The 27,987-nt window shown below is 59.1% G+C and overlaps 1 protein-coding gene across 9 annotated transcripts in view; it reads right to left on the bottom strand.

The window, feature by feature from the left end:
- Positions 1 to 5,842: 5,842 nt before the first annotated feature.
- Positions 5,843 to 27,987, bottom strand: part of AFAP1 (actin filament associated protein 1) — a 146,216-nt gene continuing 124,071 nt past the window's right edge. For 8 of the 9 annotated variants that reach the window (XM_060655485.3, XM_060655489.3, XM_060655487.3 and 5 more), the window contains 7 exons: positions 26,482 to 26,599; positions 22,835 to 23,092; positions 20,351 to 20,465; positions 16,442 to 16,606; positions 14,654 to 14,844; positions 12,300 to 12,461; positions 5,843 to 9,982 (listed from right to left, as the gene is read on the bottom strand). In XM_060655485.3, coding sequence (XP_060511468.1) covers positions 9,956 to 9,982; positions 12,300 to 12,461; positions 14,654 to 14,844; positions 16,442 to 16,606; positions 20,351 to 20,465; positions 22,835 to 23,092; positions 26,482 to 26,599 — 1,036 coding nt within the window. In that variant the 3' untranslated portion in view covers positions 5,843 to 9,955. The remainder of the gene's footprint in view (positions 9,983 to 12,299; positions 12,462 to 14,653; positions 14,845 to 16,441; positions 16,607 to 20,350; positions 20,466 to 22,834; positions 23,093 to 26,481; positions 26,600 to 27,987) is intronic. The other variant, XM_060655490.3, reaches the window with a different exon arrangement.

Raw genomic sequence — 27,987 nt, 5'->3', positions numbered from 1 at the left:
GATTCCTCGGGGGAATGAATGAGAGGCACGAATGAATGATTCCTTGGGGGAATGAATGAGAGGCGTGAATGAATGATTCCTCGGGGGAATGAATGAGAAGCGTGAATGAATGATTCCTCGGGGGAATGAATGAGAGGCACGAATGAATGATTCCTTGGGGGAATGAATGAGAGGCGCGAATGAATGATTCCTCAGGAGAATGAATGAGAGGCACAAATGAGAATGAATGATTCCTGGGGGAATGAATGAGAGGCGTGAATGAATGAGAGGCTTGAATGAATGATTCCTCGGGGGAAGGAATGAGAGGCTCGAATGAATGATTCCTCGGGGGGAATGAATGAGAGGCGGAATGAATGATTCCTCGGGGGCCCAGGAGCGTCTGTCGGGAGGAGAAGGTGGTTTCAGCTGGGCCAAAGCTTCAGGGGCTGCAGGACGGGCCTCGCCCCTCTGGTGCAAGTGCAAGTGCGGGACAGGTGTGGCTGTCACTGTCACCGCTGGCCGTGGTGGCGGAGGCACCGCTGTCACACCCGTGCTTCTGAACGGCTTCTCCGGGCCAAGCCCCACGCCAGGTGGCTAAGGTCCAGAAGCGGGTGGCCCAGAGCCTGCCCCGAGAGAGCCCCCAGCCCCGGGGACGCGTTTACGACAGGCGTAGGGGCCGCAGCTTTGCCGGTTTTCTTGCTCATCCTGTCGGGGTCACGCAGAGGGACGCGAAAGGAGAGCCACGTGCATGTGGCTTGAGGCAGCAGCTCACCTGGGCACTGGGGCGGGGGGGTGGGGGGACACACACCTGTATGGCACCCGGGTACAGAGGGGTCCCCGGGTCGCCCCGGGAGCGCCGCTTCTGAGATGAAGGGAGGAAGGGGGGGAACGTGGGGCAGGCCAGCCGCGACGGGCAGGGTCGACAGAGCAGGGTCCTGGTTCAGAAGGCGGGCGGGAAGGGGTGAGGCCCTGCCACTCTGGCGCCTTCTACCGTTTCGTGGGCGCCGATGGTCGCTCCCCAAGGAGCCCTCACGCGTGGTGGGATATGGAGGCCGAGGCTCCCGTGGGGAGAAGAGGTCCTACTGGGGACAGCGAGTCCCGTGCCCACCGCCAGAAATGGGAAGGACAGTGTCTCGGGAGGCGCGTAGTTGAGACACGCTGTGGAACATTCTAGATGGAGTCTAGATCGGCTTGACAGACGTGGGCGGGGTAGGCAGAGGAGGTGGGGGAAGGAAGATGGGGCCGGCTGCCCGGTCTGCTGCTTCCTGCTGCCTCCTCTCCCTGCACTGCTGCCCCACGGCCCCCTAGGACCCCTGACACCCCCTGGTGCCCCTGACACGCCCGGCCCCCCCAGGACCCCTGACACCCTCCCTGCCCTGGCCCCTGGGACCTCTGATACCTCCTGGTGCCCCTGACACCCCCGGGCCCCCCAGGACCCCTGACACCCCCCCAACCCCCTGGGACCCCTGACAACCCCTGCCAGGTATCCCTGGACCCCTGACACTCCTGGTGCCCCTGAAACCCCGGGGCCCCCCGGACCCCTGACAACCCCCGCCCAGGTGTCCCTGGACCTCTGACACCCCCTGGTGCCCCTAACACCCCCAGGCCCCCCATGACCCCTGACACCCCCCCAGCCCCCTGGGACCCCTGACAACTCCCCCTGCCCCGGCCCCCCGGGACCCCTGACAACCCCCGCCCAGGTGTCCCTGGACCCCTGACACCACCTGGTGCCCCTGACACCCCCGGCCCCCCCCAGGACCCCGGACATGCCCCCAGCCCCCTGGGACCCCTGATTACCCCCCCCCACCCCCCTGGGACCCCCGACACCCTCCCTGCTCTGGCCCCCCGGGACCCCTGATACCTCCTGGTGCCCCTGACACCCCCGGGACCCCCAGGACCACTGACAACCCCCAGCCCCCTGGGACCCCTGACAACCCCCGCCCAGGTGTCCCTGGACCCCTGACACCCCCTGGTGCCCCTGCCACCCCCGGCCCCCCCAGGACCCCTGAAATCCCCTGGCCCCTCTGACAGCCCCCCCTGCCCTGGCCCCCCGGGACCCCTGACACCCCCCCGCCCCGGCGTATTGGGACCCCTGACACCCCCCGCCCGGGCGCCCCAGAACCCCTGACATGCCCCACCCTGGCCCCCGGGCCCCCTGAAATGCCCCCTCCAGTGCCCCAGGACCCCCAGCCTGGCATCCAGCCGCATCCAGTTCCCATGACTTTACTCCCATCGCAGCGCGAAGCTTACACACGGCAGTCGTGGGGACCCTCAGCCTCCCCGAGAAGACGGGCCGACCCTGCAATGTGGGGACGCCCACCTGAGGGGCCTGCCGGCGGGGAGGGGCTGGGGGACAAGGCGTGGTCGTGCGTGCATCCGGCTGGCCTCCCTGTGGCCTCTGCCACCTCCCGTGGCCAGTTCTGCCTGGTGTAGTCGTCAGAGCCTTGAAACACTTCCCTTCCCTGCCTGGAACCCTCCAGGGCCTTCCAGCCCCACCGGGAAACTCCTTTCCGTCGGAAGCAGCCTCTGCTGGTTGCCCCCGCCCCCCTGCACGCCCCCAGCCCAGCCCCCCAACCCAGCAGCACCCCCTTTCCTCCATTCAGCATTTGCCTCCTCCCTGAGCCCCTCTTCAGGGGAGCCTTGCTCTGTCTGCACAGGGTGGACCCCACGGTGGCCGCAACGGCCACAGCTCAGAGACGTCACCCCTGGGGCACTTGTGGGGAGGACCGGGCCTTCTCTTCCACGGGCGCGGCTGTGCCTGCACACAGGCTTGGGCTCCTTGACGGGGATGGGGTGCTGACCGCCCCACCTCCTGCTCGGGGACCCAGTCACCAAAGCTGGACTGTGTCCCCTCTGACCCGCAGCCGAAAGCACCGAGCTGCCCCACCTCCCCTGGGCTTGAGGGCCCCGCGTGGTCTGCGCTCCCCCAGCCTCCGCCCTGCCCTCTCCCGCGACGGCCCCTCGTTCCTGCCTTACGGCCTGCGGCCTGGCTTCCCTCGGCCCGAATGCTGGAGCTTTTCGAGGCTGAGTGTTTCTGTTTGTTTTTTATCGTTGCCCAAGCCGCGCTCGGGAAGCTCAGCCCCGCGGGAGCGGGAACCCTCACGGTGCGTCCGCGTCCCCCGCCCGCCCTGTGTCCAGAACAGTCTTGGGCGCAGGACGTGGCTGTCGGACTGCTCCCCCTCCCCGCCGGCCACTGCCTGCTGTGACCCAGGGTGGAAGCGGGTCGAACCCATTTCTGTGCTCCCAGCGCCCAGGACGGCCTGACCAGGTGCTCAGGAGAGTCTGTTCAACAAAACCGGTCGGGGCCCGAATGTCAGGCCCGATGAGGTGCTTCTCCCGTGGCTGGAGGGACTCGGGAAGGATGAGGCACCGCCACCCGGGGCGTCGGGCCCTCCCACCGCTGCTCTGCTCCGTCCGGCCCCAGGAGAAGCGCAGCAGCGTCGGGCTCGGAGCATCGGGCCCGAGTACTTTGCGGCCGCGGCCGCCAGTCGGCCCTCTAATGTCCACCCGCCGACGAGCGAGGCAGAGAGAGGGGCCCCCTCAGAGACAAGCCAGGTGGCACTTCAGACACCAAGAAAGAAGAGAACGAGGCAGAATTCAAACCAGAGACCGCCGACCGGCAGGGCCACTCGGGGCAGCACCGGGGCCGGTCAGGAGGCAGAGGGACCGGAGAACCGGGTTCACGGGAAGGAGCAGGTGGGCCGGCACGGACAGGCCTGGGATTGGCGACTCGGAATGATTTCACCAGGCTCTGGGCCGCAGAGGTCCTGCGGGGACCAGGGAAGAGGGTGGTGGCCCAGAGCGTAGGGGCCCCACACGGGAGGAGGTTGGGGGCTGGGCTCCAGAATGCTTGGTCTGCACGTGAGAGCGTGCTCACGGGCGAGCCCTTCACCATCTCCAGGAACTGGCTGGTCCCGGGAGGGCAGTCTGTGCGTCCAGGGGTGAGGCCGGCCGCCCCCCGGGAGGGAAGCAGGCAGCCCTCAGCTCCGTGCGCCCCCACCCCCGTGCGCAGCTCGAGGACAGACCAGCCCTCTCGGAGGTCAGGGCCGGCTGGCACCAGCCCCCCCAGGTCAAGAGGTGAGCGCACCTGACCCCTCGCACTGGGTGGGCACCCCTCCTGTGTCTCTCACCCCCCTTCTCGACCAGTTGGTCCCTTTGTACGAAAAGACAGCCACTCATCAGAAGATCGATGAAGTTCCCATCATGAAATTTCTGGATCCCAGACACCAGCTAACGTCTTCCCTGCTTCCCCTTAAGGAGCTGGGCTCCCGATTTACGCTGGTGAGGCTTTGTGTCGCCTGCCCCCCGCCCCAAGTTATAACGCACATGATGAGTATCCTGAGTCGTCTCTGGGGTCTTCTGGCTGAGCTTTAAAAGAAATTAAAGAGGCACTTCCTGTTCCTTCGTCAACCCAGCGGGGCGTGACCTGTGTTCGAGACCTGAGAAAGAGCCTCAGTCAACACAGACTTACCAAATCTCCCCGGGGGACAGACTGCCTGGGGTGGGGGGGGGGGGGGACAGCTCTCGTTGGGGCAGGGAAAGCTCTGTCCCGGCTCCTGAGTGGGGTTACACAGGGTTACGGCCATGCCGAGACCCCCCCTCCACCTAAGGCGGATGGAACGAAAGGCCCTTTCGCCATCTGTGACAGGCCCAGCCCCACCCCACACCACAGAGAGACAATTCGGGGCGAGGGGCACCCTGGAAGGTGGGTCTGGGCGGGCACTCGGGTCACCCGGACGTCCCTGGGTCCCACATAGGTACTCGTGCAGCGACTCCAGCTCTCGCCGACCCGGGGTCAGACCCGGCCCCCCTGCTTGTCGAGCGGGACTTCCACCCTGCGGGGGCCCCCCTCACCTCGCCAGGGGCGGCTCCTCGGACCCCAGGGTCGTCTTGTCCAACGACCGGCCAGCCCCGCAGCTGGGGCCGTCTCCTGCCCGTGCCAGCCCTTCCTTAGGCAGGACCAGGTCAAGGAGAGCTCTGGGGGCAGGAGCCTGCCACCTGGCGGGGGCGGGGCTTGGTTCGCTCCATCTGCGGCTCAGACTGGGCGCGTGCACCCGCGGGGGGCATCCCTGCCTCTCTGCACCGCTGCGAGCCGGCCTCGGGCTGTCACTCTCATTCAGGTCCCGGCCGGCGGCCATCTTCCTTCCTCCAAACAGACATGGGGCCATCCCACCCACGCGCGGAGCCCCGGACGTGCCCCACAGCTCCCTCTTCTCCACAGGACGCAGGGGGGGCCCTCCGGTCTCTCCAGCCACTGGTCTAGACTCACCTTCCACCGACCCCCCTCGCCACCCCCGCCTTCCCGTGTCCTCACAGCCCGGCCTTGGCCCTAGCGGCCCCTGTTCTCACTCTCCACCCTCCGCTCCTGCCGCTGCCTCCGACGGCGACGTCCTTCCCTTGCCTCGCTCCTTGCCGAACTCCTATTTAAACACCACGGCCTGGCTCAAGTACCCACCCTCCTGCACACCCTCCCCAACCGTCTCGAAGGCCGCCACACCTTTCCTGGAGATGCCGGACGTCTCCACGCGGCCCTGCGCTCGCCGGGGACGTCCCGGCCGACTGTGGACGTGAGCGAGCCCCCGAGAGCAAGACATGTCCGATCCGTAACCTGGCCCGGAGCCCGGCACTCAGCAGGTGCACAAGGGTTTCTTCAGTTCGGGTCTGTAGACTACGAACCACTTAAAAACACAACAGCTCAGGCTCTTTCATGAAAGAGGGTCCTTGCGGATGGAAACAAAGCACAGCCCCCACCTGCTCCTCCCCTGCTCCTTCTCCCCCCCCCCCACCCCCCAAGGAGACTGCCCGCAACTCGCCCCGTTCCTGGCTGCTCTGCAAACCGAGTGAGCGAGACCCGGAGGCTGGCTGGACGCGTACCGCTTTATTGATAACACACAAATGAGGCACGCCGGAGGGCGCCAGTCCGTGCGCTACACCGTGTAAAACAGTAGAAAAATCAGTTAGTAAAGCAGAAAATTCAAGTGATTTACTACAATATGGAGCAAATGGCCTGAAAACTGGTATCTCCATTGGCAGTTTCCACCGATAAAAGTTCTGACTTCATGAATTAAATACATTGAGAAATACAGTGAAAATCTATTTACAATCATTTAAAATGGGCACCGGTGACATATTTAATTAAAAAAAAAAATCTTTGACGCTTCTAGTTTGTTTTTTTCAAAGAGAATTTTAAATATGACTTTAGTTTTTTTTTTTTAAAAATACAGTAGGAAATAATTACAATCTTAATATGAAAACATTTTACAACTTATAGCCGTGGTCAATTAATGCTAAATATGATGCAAAAGTTGGTGTGAAAATTAAAGTCACTGCTTCCCTTCTCACTAGAAATCAAATACAAAGATAATTTCATTAAAAACACCTTTGGTCCCTAAGAGTCACGATCTGACGATCCCATGTTGAAAATACCTTCCATGGCGACAGCTCGGAACGCCTGGGGACACGTGCCCGCTGCCGGAAAGGGGACTTTTTCTGGAAGATCGCAGCTGGAACTGGTTCACAAAAGATGGGGCGGCGGAATCGAGGGAGCCTGGCGACCCCTGGGGCGCAGCCACCTGCCTTCGCCCCGGACACGCCGCCTGGGGGCGCTCGCGGGAGAGGCTGAGCCCGCCTCTGGGCACGCGGTGCCGTTCCCCGTCACGTCTTCACAGTATCAACCCGGCCCTCCACGGGGACAGCAAGCAGCCAGCAACGACAACAGGAACAAAGAGTGATTGCTCTCTTTAAAACGACACGACAGACTTAAAATTTTTCCCATTAAAAAATTATCTTAGAAAAAAAAAAAAAGAGGGCAGCCACAGTGGGCCATGGGAGCGATGCCGCCTTGCGCCTCGGCAGGTCCTGTCACACGCCTCGGCCGGCAGACCGAGTGCACGGCCCAGTGTGTGGCCAAGATGAGGCTTCCAGCCAGAGGGCACGCGGGGACGGTCGCCATTCCCTTCTGGACAGAAAAGATGTGACCACAGACAAATGGGTCTTGCCCGAAACACCCATGCTGCCCCCAGGTTGATCCCCTTGCAAAGCTGCACACAGGTTCCAGACTGTGGCTGTGAGTGAACAAGTCTGAGTCTCCTTCCTGGGCGCGGCCTTCAGGCCTGAGGGCACAGACCGCTCCAAACAGACTTGACAAAAGGTAAATCCGCAAACCATTCCGGTAGTTTGCTGAAACGCATGCGGGGGAGATCAGGCTTGGCAACACAGAGGTGTGCGGATGAATGGGATGGCGGGGGGGGGGACGACAGGTTCACACCACGGCGTGAAAGGTCACCCAGAGAAGACTCCAGAAAGCTCCACGGCCATCTGGACCGCTCCCCAGACCCACACTGGTTACCCTGTGGTGGAACCTTCCAGACGCCCGGCAAGGGTGTGGCCAGCTTGCAGGGCCTTGCCCAACCCTCTACGGACTCTGAACAAAGGAAAAGTGACCTTCCCACCTATGCCCACACGAGGTGACCATTTTCTGCCCACCTGTGCCCACACTGAGGTGACCATCTGCTTCTGTGCAAAAGGCTGGTGGGTGACTTTCAAACATTACAAACACAGGAGGCGGGAGGGGATTTTGAAGGTGGATGACATGTGACGAGAGGCAGCGCCTGGAGACTGACGGTGTGGCTTCAAGTGCTAATGGAAGTGGCCCGTCACCCTCAGAGCTGCTCCCATCTGCGAGCCCAGCGCGTGCCTCCCACTTTGGGTCAGGGCCCCGTCATGGTCTGGCCATCACTCCATGAACAGGACCGTCTGTTACGGCTCGGGTGATGTCTCCAGTGGGACGTGACTGGCACCCACGCAGCGAGGGACCCTCAGCCCGCTGCACACGTCACCTCGCCGGGCAGGGCCCGAGCCCTGGGGCGCTTGGGGAAGGTGGTAAAATGACATCACTGTCAGGATTCTGACAAGATGGCTAATGTGTGTCTAATATATACAGACATAAATTAAAAACTCTATTTATTGAACATATACAAATAAATAACTTAATTTGAAGCAAATCCCTTCACCTAACTTTCTGACCAAATCTAAAGACATCGAGGGGAACGCACAGCAAAGGAGCCCAATGTCAGCAGACTTGCTCTCCGCGCGACCCCCACAGGTGGCTCCGCGGGACGCAGGACCCGCCTGAGCCTGTTGGCCCCTTTAAAGGGTTCGTGGCTGTGAAAGCGAATTTAAAACCTGGCGTTTTAGACACCAGTTTTGTTCGTCAGGAGCGTGAGGACCAGGGTCCGAGTCCTAGTCCAGGCTCTGGCTCCAATGGGCTGTGTCCTTGGGCAAACTCATGGGGATGAGGGTTAGCACCGCCTGGGGTCTCCCCGGCTGTGCCGTCCACGGTCGGGCGCACAGGCTGCACACTTTCCCTCCTGATGGCCCTAACCGGGCAGCTGTCTCGGGCAAAGTCGGCTGTCAAGCAGAGAGGCCCCAGCGCCTTACGCTGAGAAATTTTACTGGACCGGAAGGCAGCAAAAATCTACGGTGGGTCACACTTTTTGCTTTTACAGAAAATCAGTTTCATAGAAGGAAGGCAAGGCGGTCCAGCTTCCCACACGGACGACAGCAGTGCTGGGAAGATGGGCCCTGAGGTCTTGGGGGCATTCCCCCTCGATGTCCCAGGGGGTCGAATGGGCTGGGTGCTGGGGAGATATGTCTCCCCCTGCTAACGGGTGACGGGGGCCCTGAGGGACAGGCCAGGCGACAGCTGTGTCTCCGCTCGGCCCACCTCCACAGCTCACACTCCCTGCTGTGAACTGTCTCGCTAAGGTCACAGGCAGCCTCAGGACCCCTAAGAAGAAAGGGCGGTGGGAGCCGTGGCGGAGCCCAGGACAGGCTACGCGGGCGCCTGGGGGAAAAGCAGGGGAGACGGCTTCTTGTCTGCGGTTCCCGTATTTGGTGGGGAACCCGCGGCGGACGGAAGCCTTGCTCCGCCGCGGCTCCACATGGTGCACGAAACGACCTCCGCGCGTGTGTGACGCGTGCCCCCGAATCTGTCTGCAGAGGGGTCCTGGGGTGACCGACTTTTATTCCGTCGGTAGCTGCACCCCCCATTACTGAGGATTCCTGAGAGGGTCCCTCTGGAGACACAGCAGATTACCTGGCTCTTAGAAACGCCACACGGGTGCAGGGACCCGACCCCGGCCCGCGGGCCTGGGAGCAGCCCAGTGCCCCTGCGCTCCGGGTCTGCGTGCGGGAGGCAGGGCCGTGCTCTCGTCCCGCACGAGGATGCTCTGGTTCTGTGGCCGGGCGGCTTCCAGAACCTGCTTCTCTCACGGGACTGGCCCGTCTGTAAGTGGAGGTTTCACTGGAATCCCGCGAGGCACCTGCGGGCTCTGAGTGGCAGGCAGGGTCGGGGACAGCAGGGAAGGGGACAAGGACACACATTGGTGAGCAGCAGAGACACTCCGCTGCCTTTCAAAAGCAGTACAAATAATTAATAAAATATGGTACAGAACCTCTGAAGAACCCTTAGAGCTAAGTGCAACACATGATAAAAGGAGAATCTTTTTAAAGTTTAAAAAGAATGGCAGCTTTTCACGTCACGGTGACGAAAGCCTTTGTCCAGAAAAAAGACGGTAAAAGGGGAAAGATGCTTCACAGCACAGATGCGTCACGTGCCCGCCTCCAGTGACGAGGGGGACGGGCGCGTGGGGAGGGACGCGGAGACCCCGGCCTCTGGGCAGACGGGTAGGGCGGTGCCCCTGCCCACGCCGGCCGCACTCACCCGCGAGGGCCCGGCGCTCCCGGAACCTGGGAAAGGGGTGCAGCTCCCCGTTCGCCACGGGGCTCCTTCCCGTCCTCTCTGCTCTTTGGCAAGTGGAGGCGGAAGCCAAAGTGTTACCAGGAAGTCTCTTTAAGGGGGACGTGAACAGTAGCGAGAGTGCGCGCGGGCGGGCGTGGGCGCTGGCGTAGGAGCTCGGTCACAAACCCTCGCGTCCTGTGCCGCGGCCACGCGGGCGGGGCGTCCTGCCGTGCTCTACGTCCCGTTCTTCAGCTCCCATTCCTAAGTGTGGCGAGAGGAAGGCACAGGTCACGGTGGCCGGGGCCAGGAGGCAGGGCTGCGCCCCGGGGATGCAGGCCGCCTGCAGTGTGGGGACCGGCACGGCGGGGAGAATGGCCGTCCCACCCGGGAGTCAGACGCACGCGAGGGGCCGCCGGGAGGTGCAGGGAGGGGGCGTGTGTGGGCGCGGGGCCGGGGGCCGAGCGGGGCGGCCGCGCTCCATCCCCCACGCCCCCGGGGGCAGCGCTGGCCGACGTGCACGCCCGACTCCTGCTGGACTAACGGGGCTTGTTCACTGCGCACCTGCGCACATCGCACGAAACGGGGGATTTCTCACCTTTTCTGGGGTCGAAAGTCGAAGCTTAGTTATACTTAAAAGCACAGCTTTGGCCAACGTGCCGGAAACAGAAGCAAAACCAAGCCGCCCTCACGCCCAGGAAACCACGTGTGGGCACGGTCAGGCAGGCTGTGCAGACAGAGGACCGGCCTCCAGTGCGTCCTCCCTCGGCCCTTCTGCTGCTTCCCCAAGACGGCCACGTGGGCAGGTGTCCACCGTGAAAGCCAGGAGGCCGCGTTCCCCCCCCCGCCCCCCCGCCACACCGCCGCGGCTCACGATGTGCCCCGGGGCCGTGCAGGGTTTAGAGAGAAGACGGGTGTGCGTGTTGTCCACAGAAGCTGCCACGTGTCTCCCCGACAAGTTTAGCAAAGGTAATGCAATCGCCAGGCGCGGGTCACAGTGGCCAAAGCCAGGAGGGACAGAGAGAGCTGCACGAACACACCGAAGCAGGACAAGGTGGGAAGGGAGACCACAGCCCTGCAGGCCCTCGCTGGAGAGTCTGCGGAGAGGTCGGGCGCCACCGTGAAGCAGCCCGGCACCCGCCACCTCCGGAAGGGTTTGCCTGTGGAGGCTCCAAAGGCACGCTGAGGCCATGGCACCAGGCTTCCAGAACACCCGTCAGCGTGCAGGTTTCCTGATGGAGCCGGGGGGAGCACCGGGCCTGGAGCTGAAAGCCCGTGACAGGTGCCTCCCACCATCCAGGTTCCCATCGGGACCCGGAAGTCACTTAAGGGATGCCATCTGGGCTAACCCCTCCCGTGCCCAGAACGAGCCGACTGTCCTGGTCCTCAGAAAGGGGCTGGGGTGGGCCCCTGAGAGCACGCGTGTGATGCCCCTAAGTGTGGATTACTGTTCCCAAAGCCCCTGGCCCTGACCCCAGCCACGAGGCCCCTGTCGCCTCCCAGGGATCCCGGGAAATCCCTGTACGACCCCCCTCCCTCAGTGAGGGACCCGCAAACAGGGACAGCGGCTCCCCTCTGTGGGCCTGGGCTGGCCTCAGTGCTGCCACCCATCTGAACCGGCCGAGGTCACGGAGAAGCGGCAGGAGCTGCCGTCCCCAAGCCGGGGGGCCGCCGGGCACCCCCAGGGCATACAGCTGGATGGGGGGCTGCCACGGCTCAGTGGTAAATCTGATTTCTTCCACAGGAGAGAAACAAAATAGCTGCCACGCTCTTACTGCACGGCTCATCTACAAACAATTAGCGGCACCAGGGGGGCCGGCTCTGTGCGCTCCCCGGGGGGGCTAACGGGCACACGGCAGGGACACCTCTCAGCGGTCAAGCGTGTGCCAGGAAGGACGTGCCCGCAGCCACAGCCGCCAGCACCCACCGTGGGCACCCAGAGGGCCGCTCTCACCCACACACAGCCACCTCTCAGAAGACACTGCATCTCTAGCCAGGTCGGGCAGGTTCTCACAGCGACGAAGGGCCCAGAGGCGGCAAAGGGAGGCTGCCCGCCTCCACACGCGTCAGAGCAAATTACATGCATCTGATGAATTAAGGTAATTACTCCCAGCCCGACTTCTCTGCATGCCACGCTTGCGGTCACCGCAGTCAAGAACCGTTCACTTTGACAAACTATAACGGATTTAACATTTTCTGAGAGTTTTCGGTCTAGCATCCCAGCTTGTCAGGGCCGATCCCAGACAGGAGACTGGAGAGCACAGGTGGGCACAGGGGTTCACCCTGTGCCCCCAGCACCACCGGCAAGGCAGTGGGGCAGCCTGGACTCTGAGAACCAGAGGTCACCTGGTCCAGTCCCCACCCCAGGTCCTCCCAGAGCCACAGTTGCTAGGGACACCAGCTGGTCGGTGCCCTGAGCTAGGTTCTGGGGCTCTTGGCCTTTGAAAAGGAGGAGGACCCTGAAGGAGGCCCTGGCTGTGGGGATAACGGCAAGGCCCTTGGAGCCCCCCCACCCGTCCCTCCCACAGCAGCCAGCACACCCTGGGGCGGATGCCTCTGCACACGGGAGGGCGGAGCTCACCTTGGCCTTCCGCAGCACGTGCCCGCGGCAGGGGGAGCTCCCGGTAGGCTGGCTCTTCCGCAGCACGGCCGCGCTGTTCACCGGCACCGGGCCCTCGGCATCGCTGGTCTCGCAGCTGGACATGGGTGAGCTCTCCAGAGTCCGATGCCTAAAAACTGGAGACTGTCAACGCAGAGAGAAGGCCCCTCGTGAGGTATGGTTTCCAGGCCATCAGCATTTTCCAGCAGGAGAATCATTCATTTAAATTTTTTAACGTTTATTTATTTTTGAGAGACAGAGAGAAAGAGAGACAGAGAGACAGAGCACAAGTGGGCGAGGGGCAGAGAGAGACGGAGACACGGAATCCGAAGCAGGCTCCAGGCTCTGAGCTGTCAGCACAGAGCCTGACACGGGGCTTGAACACACGAACGGTGAGATCATGGCCTGAGCCAAAGTCAGATGCTCAACTGACTGAGCCACCCGGGCACCCCGAGAATTGCTCATTTTAAAGAAAACACATGGGTTTTGGAAACAGGCAGAGACAACAATGACAATGGCCCTGCATGGTTAGCACCTGGTTCTGAGAGCACCTTCGAAACGCCATTTCAGACGGGACGACTGGTCGAGCTGGGCAGCTGTCCATTTGCACGGTGCTTTGTACCTTCAGAGAGCTCTGCGTGCCACCAGGCAGTGAAAGTCACTGTGACCGTGGCTGGTGGCAGCGCAGAGCTCCCTGGAGTGACCCCAGCCCGGATAATCCTGCAGCCCATACAGCTCGTGGACACCAAAGGAAGACGTCTTCTGAAACGCTTAGCATGTGACCAAATGTGCCTACAATTGGCAGCACCCCGCCCCCCCCCCCCACAAGGACACAGGCTGCTCCCTGGGGAAGAGGAATGGTGGGGAGCAGTGCCCACCCCGATGGGGGCCCAGGACCAAGCTCCCCATCATGGCGGCATAACACATGGTCGCATGCTGCTTGGGTCATACGGCACGCCACTGAGTAGAACACTGCTTCAATCACCACTCAGTTGGGTCACTTGGAACCCCCTACGGGGGCTGCTGGCCCTGGATGCCAAGCAGCTAGCTGTACCCATGTTCCGGTTCACTTGGACATGCTTTTCAAAGGCCATGCTGGCCAGGAGGGAGTGGGGGACAGAATGGTTGGTAAGGAGAGAGTAACACCATCTCTCCCTGGGAGAGGCCAAGCTGGGTCCGTAAGGCAGCCCGTGATGCTCCTCTGGGACATCTGTCCCATGAGCCGCATTCCCAGGACAAGGTCCGGGCGGGTAGAGCCGAGAGCTGCCAGTGCCGGGACCGATGACAGCACCAAGGTCCAAGGAGAGACCTCCCGAGGGAGGACGTGGCCGGGCCCTGCGGGCTGGGTGGGGAGGCTCAAACAGACCAGTCCTGAGCCTTCCCAAGGACAGGCTTGGCTTTGTGAGCCCCAAAGGAGAAGAGTTGATAAATGGGGGCCAAGATGGGGACTCTTGGTGGGGGGGGGGGTGCAGGGTCACCGCTAGAGAGAGGAGGAACCCCCGGGGGGATGCGGGGTTTCAGCTGTGCCATACATCCGTAAAGACATCAGTCTTCCCCGCGGGTCCACCCCAGTGCTGAGGGGAGGGGCAGGGGGCTTCACCCAGGCTCCACATTTTGCCAGGAAGTTTGGAAAGAGGGACAGAAAGGAGCCCTGGGAAGCGGGTCAGGTGGTGGTGGGGGGGGGGGGTGTCACAGGCTCCCGCAGAGAAGGAGGCACCGCATTCAGGGCTCCCCCCTGGCCACGTGTGCTCGGGGCGGGGGGGGGGGGGGGGGCGTCACTTCACTTCTCTGGGTCCCACGTTCCTCGACCGTAAAACGGAAGTAGTGACATCAGACTCTGAGGGTCATCTGGACCCGACAGAATAGTTATGAGAAGGATGCTGGTAGCTTCTCAGTGACTATGAGTCCCAGAGAGTGAACAGGAAGCCCCTGAAGGCACTAATTTGTGTTTTGAAAGTTCTTTCCCCTCGTCCTGTCAGATTTGACAAGGGTTCTGCCCCCCGCAACTTGGCGGAATCCCCAGCATGTGCTGGACGCTTCGTGAAAACCTGCTACGTGGGATTGAGATTTCTAGCTACTGAGCTGGAATCCAATCAGGACGTGTTTGGAAAGAGATAAAGAGAGCTGTGTTCCGTGACCGGATCCAGGAAAGCAGAAGAGGGGGGCTGCTGTGTCCTACGATGACGGCATCCGGGAAGGGAGAGGAGGGGGGCCGCTGTGTCCACCATGCTTACCCAAAGAAGGGAAAACGTGAGGCCAGTGGCTCAGAGCACAGCCGGGAACCCATCCAGAGCTGGCATGTGGCTGAGTGCTCGCTGGGCTGGCAGGGACTTTACCTGTGGGCTCGACGTCCCTGATCGGGGCTCGATGGCCAGGCCCAGGGTGACCCCGCCGGCCAGGGCCTTCTTCAGGCTCTCCTTGACCTCCGTGAGTTCCAGCTCCAGGTTGACGCGCTCGGCCTCCTTCTGCTTACACTCCTCCTCCAGCCGCTTCAGCTTGCCTTCCAGAACCGCCTGCGGCTTCCTGCCTGCAAGCCCACGGACACGCTGTCGCTCCGGCCAACAGATGGCACACGCCGCTGCCCTTCGCGCGAGCTCTGCACAGCGCTGTGGGCCAAGCGGCCCTGACCTGGGTTCCCTTCTACAAAACTCAAGTTCAGCTGTTCGCTAAAAGAACAGCGACCATTTCCAACCGCTCTGCTTTCCTGCAGCTGGGAGACTGTGGCCCTGGAGGCCGGAGGCCTGGATTCCCACAAATCCCAGAATTCTGGGCCCAGGCCTCAGCGTACTCACTTCAACATATGGGACTCAGGGCAGATGCCTGCAGGGGTGCCGCTGGCTTGGAGAGTCTGGAGGTTGTCCTGTCCCAATCCCCCCCCCCCCCCGTGATTCCTGGGCCTTCTCTCCTCCCGGAGGATCCACGATAAAGCTTTCACCCCCACAGAATAGGCACCTGTCGCTTCAAGGTGCATTTACTGGACTCACTTTATTTGAAATGTGTCCCACGGACATAAGGCGGCTGGGAACGTACCCACTGCACGTGCAGGAAAACCGATCCCAAGGGGTTACCCGGCTCGCGTGTGTGGCCCTGGCCTGGTGTCACCGCGTGGGAGCTGGTCTAACCTGTCTGCATCTTTGCGACCCTGCAAGCTTGAAACAACAGAAGGAAGAAATCCTCCTTCTGTCTTGTGGGCCTGGAGGCTCCTACCCAGGTCTCTGACTTAGCATTCGGTTCCCCGCAGGCAGGCGGCCGGCTGCCACGTCCGGCCCCTCCTGCGGGTTAGCTCTCACTTGCTCAGCCTGTATCTAACCTCCCAGTCTTTGAACTCCAAAAGCGCTTCCTGTCCCAACACTCATTTAGGCCCCGAAGTCCGGAAAGGCTGGACTGAAAGGCTGGAAAGGCTGATGAACTGTTTCACGTGCAGGTACACCAAGGCCTCCCTGCAGGTGAGCCATGTGAAAGCAGGCGTCTCCCCTTCGGACCCCTGGGTCCTCTGCTCCACCCCGAGGCCAGCAAAACCGAAACCTAAAGCGTGAATCTTGCCCCAGGGTAAGAACCAGTCTTGAGCTGAGGCGACCTACACCAGTTCCATCCGCACAGCCAGGAACCCCATATTCCTTGCCCCCGCCAGCAAGAACAAACCTGCCTGATCCAGAGACACCCCTCTCTCGGGTCCTGACTCGGTTCTCCAACAACGGCCATTGGGGCGTGTTTCCACTATCCTGGCCTGTTTTCCCTGTTCCCTTCCAGGAGTTCAGACGCTGTCTCTTCTCGGGGCACCAAGGGTTCCTTCTACCTCTTGCTTGGGCTCCTGAATCGTACCTGTCCCCGTGGACTGTTCTCCTGCCAGCAGCCCCAACTGTTTCATCATACACATGACTTGAAACTGCTGAGCCCCACCTGTCCTGCAGACAGTCTCTGCTGCCAGCACCTGAAGAGGGGACAGCTCCCGGCGGCCCCACCCACCGGCCCTGGAGAGCGGGCGAGCAGGCTGAGGGGCGGCCCTGGCCTCCTCTTGCCTGTTCTGCGGTGCCACCCTGGGCTTACCAGCACGGAGACGGGCGGTCTTACTGAGGGCAGGACAGGAAGTGCACACTCTAACCCAAGGAGGTGCCCCCGCATACCAGCATTCACTTCGATGGCAGCCCTCAAGTCCTTCCTCTCCTTCCGGAGCTGGGCCAGCCTGTTCCGCAGGGTCTCCTTCCTCTTCAGCAGCTCCTCTTGCTTGCTCTGCAACAGCTTGGCGTCGGCTTCGACCCGGTTCTTGCCATATTTGTACTGGTCAGCATCTTAAAAAAAAAAAAAAAAAAAAAAAAAAGAAAGCCACAGAAGAAAATTAGGTTTAATTAAGCAGATAACAGGGTAATTCATAAAGCCTATTTAAAATCAGCCAACTCGAGGTGCGCCTGGGTGGCTCAGTCAGTTAAGCGTCCGACTTCGGCTTAGGTCGTGATCTGATGGTTCGTGGGTTCGAGCCCCGTGTTGGGCTCTGTGCTGACAGCTCAGAGACTGGAGCCTGCTTTGGATTCTGTGTCGCCCTCTCTCTCTGCCCCTGCCCTGCTCGCACTCTGTCTCTGTCTCTCAAAAAGTGAATAAACGTTAAAAAATATATTTAATAAAAATTTTTTAAAAAAATCAGCCAACTTGGTAAAAGACACTCTAATCTAGCTATTTCGCTAGCTCAGTAAGACAAAGAATGGGAAGCTGGACTTGAGTAGAAAATGGAGAAATTCGAATAGTTTCGATAGCTTCCCAGGAGTCTCTGAGTTGAGTTAAGGGAACACAAACAGAACATCAGGACATTTTTTAACTCACTTTCCTTTGCAGCACGCAACAATCTTCAATAAGGCTGCGGCTCAGCATTCCCTAATCCACACCAAGAGTAATCTCCCGGATGTGGGCACTTCTCTGTATTTTTCAAAAGACTTCCGTGAACACCGGCACATCCGAGCCTCATGACTGAGCCGCCTGGCAGTGTGGCCGGCTGGACGCAGCTCTGTCCCCTGTGCTGCGGTGGGTGTCCGGCCTGGACCGAGCACACAGGTGCTCCACTGAACGAGTGAAGGAATGAACAGGAATACGGGGAGTCTGTGTGCAGCGGGGTCTGGATCTGGCTGGCTGGGCTGGAATCCCATCATGCCACATCAGCTGTGTGACCTGAAACAACGCGCCCCGCCTGTCTATGCCTCGGTTCCCGCAACTGTGACACAATGACCCCCAGGGCTGTTACCAGGGCTAACTTAAGATTTATGGAGCGCTCAGAACAAGCATGAAACGAGCACTTGCTAAATGCTCATTAAATAAGAGAAATGAATGAATGAACGAATGAATGAACGAACGAACGAACGAACGAAGAGGAAACCAGTCTTAGGGAAACTAGTCGGAGATCTGGCCAACGCTACTGCGTTAAATCTTGTCCTCTGAGTATGTGGGCCTTATGAGGACAATAATTCAGAGAAACCCTCCCTGGAAAAACACCCTGAAGAGACAGAGATGCCACACATGTGATCAAGGGTCACTGACTTCGGAGCTCCCATTGCCTCCTGCACCTGACTGCGACTCAGGGGCCTCCTATGAGTCAGCCGCACCCCTGCGCCCCGCCGCCTCACACCCCACAGCACCGCCATCGTCGGCTTGTGTGTCTGCTGCCCCAGGGGACTGGCAGTGACTCCTGGGCAGGTGTGTGGTGTGATGCCAGAGAGGCCGCCAGGACTGGGCAACGAATCTCCCCGAGGCTCAGCTTCACCCCGCCCCCCCCGCCCCATGAAGCAGAAGCGAGAAGCCCACCTGGAGGTCCAACAAAATTTGAGATCTGTACCTAAAACCCATCCCAACAAAACCACAAGGTGCCCGGGACGGGGTGGACCCTCACTGGCAGCTCCAGTCACCGTCAGTGACAACGGAGTCCCCAGAGCCCCAGCCGGCCCCTGTCCTAGATGCCGAAGGCGCTGACTCCTGCAATGAAACCCTGCGTTTAGGAAGGCAGGTGCAAATCTTCAGTCCCCGGGCAACCTCCCCTCACTACAGACAGACAGACCGAAAGAAAAAGTACACACAGAGCATGACATTAAAAGGATCGCAGCCCGAGGGTAACGAAATCGGCCATTTGAAACAAAAGCACCGCAGGCACCGGCTAGAGTGCTCGCTGACTTCTAACCGGAGAGGCTTTCCCAACAGAGCTGCATGCACTAACCTATAAATGTCCACATCTCTGGGTCCCCGTGCAATAAACCCCGTCCAGCCTGTAACACAACTGGCTGAATTCAGCAAAAACACTGAATGCAATTATTTTTTTTCTTCTGTCACCGTTAGATGTCACCAAAGTTAATACAGGTTCCCTACAGAAGGTCTCATAACATAAAGGAATAAATCACCTAGGAAATGAAAGGAGCACGGGCCCTGGGAGAAATGCTGTCAAGACAGAGACCTCATAAGGGTCGGGTCCCGTGTAGCAAGGTTCTGGGGCACAAGCTATTTCCTTACCCACGTCCCTCCACGAATGAAGAGCGCTAACCTTTTAAGTGACTATGAATAGATCCAACTGCATTAGAGAAATAAGATTTGCCAGAAAGATGAGGTCAAAATTAACCAGCACAATAACATTGTGACGAGGGGGATTTGGTCCAACCGGCTCCCGACCTATCTGCTCGAAGCGCACATATGAGGAGAAGGAAGTAGAGACAAGCTGATGTACAGAAGAGAAGCCCCCTTGGGGCACAAGCGGCCAAGGATTGCTGGTCAAGTCCAAGGCTCGTCCTTGTATGTGGCCAAGGAAAGGGCCGCCCTCTCCATCCCCAGACACTCTCACACTCCGAACGTCCAACACAGTGCAAACAGGAGGTCACTAAGTCAGGTGCTGAGAACACCTGCGAGGGGTTACTAACGAGCCAGCTGGCCTCATCGTCGCCTCCACGGAGACCGTCTACCAGCCAGCGGCACTGGGCCAGATTCAGGAAGCACAGACACAACTCCCCACGCGATCTCCGGAGTCTGACTCCCATCCTCCTCCCCTAACACGTCCACACCCGCTCAGGAGCTCCCGGACCTTGTAACGGCCTGAGCCACAGCCCCTTTACCAGCAGGTCCGGCCGAGAGCTTCCCGGAGACCCGAGCAGCTGGGCGGCAAGCACCCTGCGTGTGCCGCCCGGGCAACAGGCCCAGCTGCCCCGCTGGCCGAACGAGTCGGGGCCCAGCGCCGCCGGGGCCGAAGCAAATCTGCACGGGTGTGGACGGCGCTGTCACCTGAGGTGAATCCACCGCAGGTGGGGAAGGGCACCGGGCGCTCGGGCGGGCTGGGTCCCCCCTCGTGTCCTGCTTCTGCTCTGCTCGGCCCCCTGCAGATGTGGGGTCTGACGGCAGTGCTCACTCTGGTTCCGTTACTGGCCAGCTGTGAGATGCTGCGGGAGCCCCTCGGTCTCTCGGAGAGGATTTCTGCGTCTGCACGGCGGGGCAGACGACACTACCTGCCCTGATAAAGAGGCCGGGCGAATCAACAGGGGAACGCGAACATCGGCTCGCAGACCGTAAGGCGGGGCACGAACACGCATCCCGTCAACCTCCCGCCGCTCTCGTGCCTGGAGACCCACGGGACACCTCAGAGACGTCACAGAGACCACAGCCACTTGTCTACGCCGCCAACACGGGGAGCCGAGCTCACAGAGCGTTCGCGCGGCTTGACAGAAGTCACTAAGTCACCCGCAGACTGGGGACGCGAGCTGACGTCTGCTGACCCGAAGCCCAGGGCGCCTACAATCGTGTCCTAGGGAAACAGCGTCAGAGCGGTTGCACGCCGCCTGTACGCCCAACCGGTCAGCTTTGCTTCTCCTCTCATACAGCACTCAGAAGAGCAGAGGTAGAGACCGTCACCCGTCTTCAACCCAGCAAGGAGGCAGGGTGACGATGAACGCAGTCCCCGCTCTCCACCGCACCCCCACACCCGGCATCTCTACCCGAGCAGGTGAGAAGACGGCTCTTACGGCCCCAGCCCTGCGAACCGCACGTGAAACTAGGAAGGATCCGGACGGTGAACTTACTTGAAGGCGTGCGCTTCACGCTGGACGCCGAGTCGGCTTGTTTTTGCTGACTGCTTGGAGTCTTCCCCTTCCCCGGGACCCCACCGGAGGCGGCGGGGGGCTTTTTACCCTTCAGCTGTCAAAACAAGCAGAAGGAAATTAAAAACAGACAACAAAAAATACTTTTTGTTTTCAGTAAGTTGTCTCAGTCCCTGAATCCTTCCTATAACCTAGCACGGACGGAAAGCCAGCGTGCTTTCCAAACACTGAGCTGCTGTGGTTTTCCTGCTCTGGCTTACGTGGGTCTGGAGCGGAGGTCCGAGGCCAGTGAGGAACTTGGATGCCTCCAGTCGGGATGCAAGGAAAGTTGTATACGCTTCTATTGGGAGATCACAAACGCTAACCAAGAAGCTGGCACAGGCAGTAGAACGGCCGAGAGCATTCGGTGGAGATTCCTAAAAGTTTGCGTTTCTAAAAATGAACGGCTCGTCTTTCTGGGGGATTCTCTTCAGGGGAGCGGCATGGCCGAGCATCAGATTTCTGCTCAAAGGGCCCTGCCACTGCCTGATGTCCTCATGGGACAGGTAACCGCCTTCTGATTCACGGGTGGGTCAGACGACAGAAGCAAGGAGAGCGACACAGGACCAGTATGAATGCAGTCGGTTCTTGGGAAAGATTCAACGGTACCTCTACTCCTTCACTGCAAGCCAACAGACGCTGGGTTTTGCTTACGTGACACACGTGGACCTGACTTATGTCATCAGTCAACCCAGAGTGGCGGCAAACGTCGACTCCAGACCCACGCTTGCCCACGATGCTTCGTTTGCTGCTATTGTGGGCCCAGTGGTGGGGAGGTGGACAGACGGAGCTTCAGGCTCTGACTCTGTGATTTGGGACACGCTGAGCAAGTCGCTACAACTTTCGGAGCTTCCATTCGCTCATTAAAAAAAACCATAAATAGGGGCGCCTGGGTGGCGCAGTCGGTTAAGCGTCCGACTTCAGCCAGGTCACGATCTCGCGGTCTGTGAGTTCGAGCCCCGCGTCAGGCTCTGGGCTGATGGCTCGGAGCCTGGAGCCTGTTTCTGATTCTGTGTCTCCCTCTCTCTGCCCCTCCCCCGTTCATGCTCTGTCTCTCTCTGTCCCAAAAATAAATAAAAAACGTTGAAAAAAAAAAATTAAAAAAAAAAAAAAAAAAAACCATAAATATACCGAGTCCTCCCCACAGGGTTCCTAAATAAGTCAGGCGACACGCCAGACACGTGCACAACATATGGCAAACTGTAGGTGCTCACTAACTGAAAGACCTCTGCATTAAACAACAGGTCCCTTGTTATTTGGTCAAAATGACCAAACTAGCACAGGAAACCTAAAGGTGCTACTATTCAACTTACAAAGTGTCTCCTACCTTAAAACAGAGTGAAAACGAATAAAAACAAGCACATCGAAATGACGTTATCGAGTCATTCCAGACTCATCTGGGGACAAAGCAAATGTGCCAGATGGCATACTTGTCCCACAATCTCCACCTAACAGAACTTTTATGCCAATAAAAGGAGAGAAGTCCGTAGACGCATTCGTGTTCACTGAGTGAATCTTCACAGATCTGAGCAGCGGTCGTTAAAAATCAGAGACAAACAAACCTTCCCTGGGATTTTGGTGAAATCGATGAGCTGGTTAGAGCTCTGCCAGCCTCCGCCGCGCGAAGCGCTAGGACCTTACCAGGCAGTCACTGCTTCCTACGGGTACCCCAAAAATGGAGCAAAAAGAATGTAATTTAAAGTGTACCCCTCTGCTTCATGTTTGCAGAGTATTCTCATATCGTGGTGCTTAGATCTGTATGCCGAGTACAGAAAGTCCTCGGGCGGAAAATGCACGAACACACCAGATTAGCACTGACACTGCAATGTTCTCGTCTGCCGTAACTAGGAGGTACAGAGCAGAGAGCAGTTCAACATCCAGCTTATTTATTCAGTGATAATCCAAAATCCTCATTACTACTTGGTTTTAGGCAGTACGCTTTAGACTCGTTACAGAAAAATACTGTAGCATCTTGAAGATCCTGTTCTATGTTTAAAGACCAAAAGCAAGTCGTACCTGGAGTCCAGCGTTCCTCACGTACGTGCGATGGGAACATATTGTAAGGAGCTTGCAGTGCAAGAATGTTCTGGAAAGTTATACTGTCCCTGTCCTTTTTTGAAACCTTTGCCTTAAGGCAACGTAATGTACAATATCCACTGGGGAATTTTCCAAGAATAGAAAAAGAGCCAAATTTAGGCCAAGAAACACAGTGCTTAAGCCATGAACTAGATAGGAGTGTTTGATCAGTTCCTGGGCAGCAAAACATCGATTGCATTTGCAAATTCTGTTCTAGTTGAGGACAAAATCCCGCTTCACCCTTGACGGGTCTCAGCCACTGCGAGCTGGGGGCTACACTATCCTTGTAACGCCCTGCAGGAGGCCCGCGGTTCAGACAATTCTAGAACAGGATGGAAGGAGATGCTGTACCTGGGAGCTGAGCCCGACAGAAGACGCCCTCCCCAGAGAAGAGGTGTTAGTGGCAGACTGAGTGCAGGAGGGAGGGTATTTGTAATGGTTACAGGACAGTCTGTCGGCAGACGGCCTAGAAGCCTTTCTGTCAGCAGGCGGGTAGCGCGCAAAGATTTTCGGAGACGGCAAGTTATCGTACAGGACTGCGTTATCATAGAGCACCTCTTCTCCCAGGCCTCTGGCACGGGAAGCAGGAGGGCCGTCTTCAGGGTCCCACTGCAACACACAGCTTCGTCGTTAGTGCCCTCGGCCACAGAAAGCATAGCAGAGACATTATTAGTACCCCCCAAAACGCATACGTGTACCCCACGCCGTTACCAAGAACGCACACGCGCATGCACACACACGTAAGCGGACAACTTTTCTACTTTGGGAGACTCAGGAGGGGTTGCTTTTTTCCTTAAGATCATTCCCAGGGTAGCTGGCTTATGAAGTTTTTGTTTCGTTCCTTTCTTTAAAAGTAGAGGGGAAAACAAAGAGGATTTGACATTTTTTCTTTAAAGTCCCCAATTTTGGAAGTCCTAATCCAGAGAGCGGAAGCCATGTGACAGCCTGGGGGCCCAGAAATCTCGAGCTCCGGCCCAGAAAGCACTTTACTTTACAGTAACTACTACGGCCCAGACGTTGTTTTAAGTGCTTCGAAACTGTTGACCCCTCTATGTCCCCCGGGGAATCTCAAGATGCGGGAGGAGACCGCGGCACAGAGCCCGGCCCCAGCCGCGCACGGCGCTGCCCCAAGCTGCGGGTGCACCAGGGTGAACACCACCTCCTGACTCCGCCTGTCTGTCACGCACGCGTCAGCGGCTCAGGTGTTACAGGTGACCGTCAGTGTGCACCTGGGTGCCACACTCTGTTCTACCTGAAGAAAGCACAGCGACCCAAACACAGTCTGTTGAAAGAAAGAAATCAAATCATCACAGAAAAGAGGACGTTTCAGAATATAGCGGATATAATGGTGTTGTTTCAGCAGGAAAGGTTTTTACAAAGGACTAAAATAACTAGGGGCCACTTTAGAACAAGGACATTCAAGTGTAAACTAAACCCAGACTCAGAACCACAGCCAGAGACCTAAAGGTCTTCACAAACTGCTTTGTACTTTCCAAAAGAGAGAAATATTAATTCCTAGGTTGTGCTCATTTTACCCTATTTTTACATCCTTCTGGCAGCACACTGTAATTACAGCCTTTTGTCACAAAAATAGAAGCAGTCTGAGTCTCACGGGAGGGACGTTCCGTCTCTTGCAGCCACTTGACGTGTCTATTTCTGTGATGCGGGGACCCGCCCGCCATCTACACGCCGCGGCCCCTGCACACAAGCCTGGGCTGACGGCCCCGCTGGGGCAGCCCGGCACACAGCTGTCCAGGGTTATCTGAACGCTCTAGACTGGACCATCACCTCCCCAAATGCCAAAGGATCGAGTCGCATGGAACACTTAGAAACTGATACTCCACGGACGTTTCTAGATTAAAAGTACCTCAGAAGGTCCCTTTTGAGACCCGCTTTTATCTTGCGCTGGCGTCAGGGGGGCACCGAGGGTCAAGGATCACGGAAGTCGAGACCCTGACAAAATGCCAGGTTTGGGGTCAGAAAGCACGAACTTCGTAAAACCGAGGAAGGAAGCCTCCCGAACAAGGGACGGCCTGGTGCTGGAGCCCGGAAAACAGAAGCAGTTTAAAGAGGGGCCTTGGCTTCCAGGAAGCCCTCAGCAAGCGAGAGAGCCACAGATACTGCGCCTGGGACCTCAAGTTGTCACAGTGCCGCACACACGTGCAGAAACAATTCCTAAATGCAGAGTCCTTCCAGAATGGTGGGTTTTTATGTCTGAATCGGACGACGCTGCGGGTGCTCCAAGGAAAGCTCATTCCTGGGGACAGGCTGAACCCCCGTGACACAAACCTAAAGGGATGGAGGGGTGGATGGGGCGTGCTCGTGCCAGCCCACCCAGCTCTCCCTGAGCCCTCCATGCGGAAGGTAAGGAAGAAGGCAGAAAACCCTTGGAGGAAGAGGGACGCAGAAGGGCCTTTGGGTGGGAAGGCCCAGAGACAGTTTTGTGTGTTGTCCTTCCAACACGGGGGGGGGGGGGGGGCGCCTGGGACCAAGGGCTCAGAGAAGCTCACGACTACGTGGGAGCGAGTGGGTGGCTGGGCCTACGCCAGGGGTAAGGCCACTCTGTCAACAGGAGCTGGTGGCTGCATGGAGCAAACGGAGGCCAGCACAGCCAGGGGCCGGCCCTAGCCAGTGCCTAGGAAGGCAGAGAGACTGCCCGAGAACCTGCTCTCACAGGGGCCACCATGCAGCCCTCCCTGAGTCTGCAGGCCACTGGGGGACGGAGGCTACAACTCCTGCGTTGTGTCTTCAATCCCTAGTGCAGACCCTGGGCGCTAGGGGCCATGCGGCAAATCAGGAAGGAGGGAGAGAGGATGGGCAGGCAGGGAGGAGGGACTGCGCGATAAGGAATCCAGTAAAGAGCCTGCGGACGGGGCCCTAAGGGGAACCCCAGGGCAGGCCCGAGGGGGTAGAGGGAGGAACGCCCAGGGCAAGCTATCCAAGACCCTGGGGACAGACATGACTTCACTGCATTTGATAGCCAGCTGGTCACCTCTGACCCAGACCACGTAACCTTCTTTTCAGTTTGCTTCTACTTCTGAGCTCCAGGAGTCCTTGCCTGACCCCCGCACTTCCCTCGAGAAGGCCGTGATCTCCCGGTGCCTGCCTTGGGCAGGTGTGGATTTGATGACCACACAAAAGAGGGGGCTGATTGGGGACGTCCATCCAAGTACCGAGAAAAGAACAGGTGAGCAAAACAGCAGGAAAAAAGTCCAAAATACCTCCCAAGATTTGAAACACAACAATAAACACATTCTATGCCAAACTTTGAAACGTATCCTGACACGATGCCAACTTTAAGCCCACCCAATACCGGGGGACCAACGGTAAGATGGTTTCTCGAGGGCCTCTCCCCTGGTGGCCCGGAGGACGGCACGGGGCCTGGCCCAAGGAGTGTGCTCAGTGACGGCTGTTCTGTTCGGCAAAGAATGTGGAGACGTGGTAAGAGTTTACTGATGAGGTCTGCTCATTGCGTACAGGACGCAAAGTACCGAGAACCGAGCCGGCCAGCCTGAGGCCACGCAGAGCTGTCACTGAGCACCCGCACTGCATTCCTACGGGCAGATAAGCCGCTCTGGACCAGGGGCCGGGCGTCCCGGGTGCTCCAAGGCCACCAAGGGGGAAGACGCCTTGAGTCTGAGGTGCGGCCACTACGCCGAGGCAACGTGTCCCTTCTGCTCCCTGAGAACCGAGCCTGGGCCCTATTTTGACATATCTGAGGTGCCGTCCTACGTCCCACATTTTAGGACGTGTTGAGACACAATGACGTGGACGCTGAATGGCAGCCTACTGGTGTCCAGGTACCCACTTGCTCAGATGCACACTAAGGTCACAAACAAGCCCGGGAGAGAGGGACACGGGTTCCATCCCGCCTCAGAGCACGGCCAAAAGCCCTCTGGCGCCTGGCCGGAAATCGGGGCCCCGGATTACAGGAACCCTCGCGCTGCCCCGCCTCTGACACAGCCGAGCCCGGACCCCCGTACGAGTGGCGCACTCACCGAGCCGTTAATGCAGGGGACGTCGTCGTAATGCAGCGCCGTGCCGCTGGGGTGGGCGTAGCCGTTGGAGGTGCTCCCCAGGTACGGGTTAGTGGAGACGCCACGCCTGTTCATGAAGCTGCAAGAAAGGAGGTGAGTTAGGCCCCTCCAAGCCACCCAGAGTCTCACCCGAGATGGGCTGGACGCTCAGGCCAGACCGGAGGTGACGGGGGACAGAAAGAAGCGCGAGCCGGCACGCCGGCAGAAGTGGGGTGCTGGGTTACGGCAAGGACAGGCTGCTCTCCTGTAAGACTAGGGAACGCCGCCTGCAGGGCTGCGGCCAGGACCGGAGATCACGCATGCCGGGACATGACGCGGTGCCGGCACGTGACCCAGCTGTTCAACACAAGCGACGGGTTTCCTATCTGCAGTGCGCGGCAGGGGCGCCCGGCCGGCTGCCCGCTGGCTGGGGCTCGGCCTTGACCCTCCGCTGGGCGCGCCCCGTCTGTGGCTGCTTTGCAGAGCTTCCGTGCTTCTTCCAGGAGCCTGCTAACATGAACGCCCTGAGGCAGAGACTCCCAGCTGGCAAAGCTGAGGTATTTACTATGCGGCCTTTCTGGGGACTGTTCGTGGAGCCCAAGCTCCTTAGGGCACTGTCAGCACGCGCTTCTCCAGTTCCCAGTGTTCATGCAGCATCGCTACCTCAAGCCACTCGCCTCCCGCGGGCGCCTCCTTCCCTGACAGCGGCCAACACGTCTCCAGGGGGAAAGCCGGGTGGGGCCGCCCCCTGCTCTGCCCTGGCGGCCGTGACGCTCCCACGGCAGTCAGAGTGCCGCGTGGCCTGCGGGGCTCCACCGCCAGCCCGCTACCTCCCTGCGTCTCCCTCTCACCAACCACCCTGCAGGCCCCCCCTGCGCGGCAGCTTTGCGCCCGAGGTCCCTCTGGTCTTTCAGCCCCGGTGGGAATTTACCCTGGCACACGAGAGCCCCTCCCCGAAACCCCACAGTAAGGGCTTCAGTGCCGCTACCCTTCTGCTTGCGCGTACTGCTAATCGCCACCTGATGTGTCTTTATGCTCGTCCCCCACGACGTCAGCCTCGGGAGAACATGGCCGTGGTCCCTCTTGCCCATTCCTGGACCTCAGGAATCTGGCCACAAGGCGCTCGGCCGATACGTGGCTGGATGTGTGCACGTGTGAACGGTTTACTCGTGAAGTTTATGTTTGTGAGAAGTGAAAGATGTAAATACCCAGGGAGGAGATAACCCAGACAGCACCCTCTCCAAACTAAAATAAATAAGTAAATAGCTAAACTAAAGCAGCCTCCGGACTTCAAGATATATTACAAAGCTGTAACCATCAAGACAGTATGGCACTGGCACAAAAACAGACACGCAGATCAATGGAACAGAATAGAGAACCCAGAAATGGACCCACACACGTATGGCCAACTAATCTTTGACAAAGCAGGAAAGAATACCCAATGGAATAAAGACAGTCTCTTCAGCAAATAGTGCTGGAAAAACAGGA

Source organism: Panthera onca, chromosome B1, assembly GCF_046562875.1.
Source record: "Panthera onca isolate mPanOnc1 chromosome B1, mPanOnc1 haplotype 2, whole genome shotgun sequence".
Classification (NCBI taxonomy): Eukaryota; Metazoa; Chordata; class Mammalia; order Carnivora; family Felidae; genus Panthera; species Panthera onca.
Note: the sequence above shows the minus strand (reverse complement) of the source record. Positions and strands in the feature narration are given on the sequence as shown.